This window comes from Cyprinodon variegatus, unplaced genomic scaffold, assembly GCF_000732505.1.
Source record: "Cyprinodon variegatus isolate N-32 unplaced genomic scaffold, C_variegatus-1.0 Scaffold902, whole genome shotgun sequence".
In the NCBI taxonomy this organism is placed as follows: Eukaryota; Metazoa; Chordata; class Actinopteri; order Cyprinodontiformes; family Cyprinodontidae; genus Cyprinodon; species Cyprinodon variegatus.
The window spans coordinates 279,081-281,712 of record NW_015151355.1 but is presented as its reverse complement, the minus strand read 5'-3'; the positions used below and the strand labels follow the sequence as shown (position 1 = coordinate 281,712).

General features: G+C 43.8%; 1 protein-coding gene across 1 annotated transcript in view; it reads left to right on the top strand.

Annotated features, from left to right (window-relative positions):
* Positions 1-2,632, top strand: part of LOC107099739 (dimethylaniline monooxygenase [N-oxide-forming] 2-like) — an 11,587-nt gene that overhangs the window by 2,880 nt on the left and 6,075 nt on the right. Inside the window, exons 2-4 of the mRNA XM_015397983.1 lie at positions 1,180-1,238; positions 1,565-1,752; positions 2,472-2,544. Of these exons, the coding sequence (XP_015253469.1) occupies positions 1,180-1,238; positions 1,565-1,752; positions 2,472-2,544 (320 nt within the window). The remainder of the gene's footprint in view (positions 1-1,179; positions 1,239-1,564; positions 1,753-2,471; positions 2,545-2,632) is intronic.

Below are 2,632 nucleotides of genomic sequence, written 5' to 3'. Positions count from 1 at the left end.
CTCATATTTTCTATTGTTTCTGTATGGCCACTGCAGCAGCCGTCATAACCCATCCATCCGATGGGGGCTACAGCGGTGTTGGATGTAGGAGTTTGCCCTGAAATCGAAGGGTTGACGGTTCAAGCCCCGGCTCAGACTTTCGGTGTCGTTGTGTCCTTGGGCAAGACACTTCACCTGCATTGTCTACTGATGGTGGTCAGAGGGCCCGGTGGCGCCAGTGTACCGCAGCCTCGCTTCTGTCAGTGAGCCCCAGGGCAGCTGTGGCTACAATGTAGCCTGCCACCATCAGTGTGTGAGTGTGGCGGCACTACATTCATAGTGAAAAGCGCTTTGATCAAGCCTCCTGACTTTTTCAAAGTCAGGAGGCTTACCATTTACAATCCATCCATCCTTCCTAAGGAGAATTTAGAGAAGCCGATTCACCTAACAGTCATGTTTTTGGACTGTGGGAGGAAGCCGGAGTACCCGGAGAGAACCCACGCATCCAAGGGGAGAACATGCAAACTCCATGCAGAAAGACCAGGAATCGAACCAGGAACCTTATTGCTGCAAGGCAGCAGTGCTAGGCACTGCGCCGCTGTCCTAACCATAATGTGAAAAACACTTTTCTTCATAGTATTTTAGGCTTATGGAAAGAGTTAAAACATCTGATCTTGTTACAACTAAGCTAGAAAAAAAAAGAAACTGAAGAAATGCTGCATGAACAACTAACTTAGTGTTACGCACATAAGGAGCAGTCAAACTGTTAACTAGCAGTCATGTGAATGCAGAAATCGGTTATGAAACTGTTGCACTGACTTTCCTGCTCAGTCATTCCAGATGAAATATCAACGCAAACGTCAGAAATGTTAACTTTCGAGTACAAATTAAACACATAATATAGAAGGACCCATCCAGCTGGGACGTTGCTTCAGTCTTTCTTTCTGTAGGTTGCCAATAGGTTTTTCCATTTGGATTTTCAACTTGGATGTCAATAAAACTCAAAAGTAGTCCTTTAAGGCTTTATGCCACGTCCCAGGCTATGAAATCTACTAGAGCTGTATTCAATACTGATAACTTTGTTTAGCATTGTTGGAGATCAAACATCAATGATCTAAGCGTGCCAAGCCCAGCAGACATCATGTCCCTTTAAAACCACGGCACCAACTCTTCCCATCCTCTCTCCCTGTGGTCTGTTAGGCGGGACACACCACTCTACAGGTGAAGCCATGTTACTTAATCACACCCTGCATGGAAGAGTGTTCGCTGGGGAAGCAGGCTGCTTTCTGCCTACGATTCAGAGACAACTGAACGTAAAGTCTTTTCATCGCAATCCCACCTCCTCTGAGGCAGAATAGAAAAACTGTCCTGCTCAACCGTTGCTCGCCGCCTGGCCTGACTGAACTGCTTCATCTGATGCAGCAGAGCTCTGGGGTTTTAGTGTGAATGCACTATGTGCAAAAAGGGATGCATATACTTTAAAGAGGGAGAAGACTTAAAATATCCCCCAAAATGTCCAGATGATGTTATGGCAACTTGTGAAGAATCCGCTATAAGCTCCTCTTTTGTGCCTCTTCTTTTACAGACTATTGGACAGAAAGCCTCTGATTAACGATGATCTTCCAGGCCGGATTCTTCACGGAGCTCTTGTCATGAAGCCTAAGATCCGAGGGTTCAAGGATTCAGGCGTCATATTTGAAGACGGCACAGTTGAAGAAAACATCGATGCTGTGATCTTTTGCACTTCTAATTCTTGCCTTCTGCTCGGGAAGGGTCTAACTTGAGTGGATTCCTTCCCACTATCATCACAACACCAACTCCTTTACAAGAAGAATTCCTTTTAACGACCCCCCTTTCAGAGACATAAAAACAAAAAACGACCCCCATTCCAAAGGGGTGGATCCGTTCGTCCGTTTCAATCTGCATGTTTTCTAAACAAAAACAAGGCTTTGTTGGGTTACTGCTGGATAAAGCAACTCAACGCTATTTCTGACATTTTGAATTGAAAAAGCTTCCTGGATGGGAGAGAAATGTCTCCAAACTTGGAAACAAAGTCCAGTAGATTGTTTTTTAACTTTTTTGGAAGTTCGATGTGGTAATTTCACACTACTACTACTGATCCAGTCTCATTCCCAGATATACATCAGTGCCAGAAAGACATCCGTGCTAAAATATCAAGGTAAAAGTCATCATTAGACCCACCTTCCAACCCAGCTGTCAGAAAAGATTAACATATTTTTTTATCTCCTGATAAGAGTCTGGTGTTAACGTGGAGGGTTAACGCTGATAACGGCACACCACTAGTTAAAACAGTCACTTTTTCCTCTTTTTTTTTTTACAATTATGCACCAGTTACAGTTTGTCTATAATAATTTAGACGGGAGGTTTTTGGAAATCATATTTTTTTAAAAATTAGACATATGAATAACACTTTAAAAGTACCGAAGAGTCATAAAATCAAGAAGTGTTAGATTGTATGTTTGATGTTTTAGGTTTCGCTCGTCTTCCATGGAAGCAGAAAATGCTGGAAGCCGTAGAGGTCGAGAGGAGGTTAAACATTCACAGGTAACCATCATCCTGATCATCAGAGCCAGGCGCGCTGGAAGCTGTTTCAAGCGAGGGGGGCTGATGGCTGGGTTGGAAAACACATGAC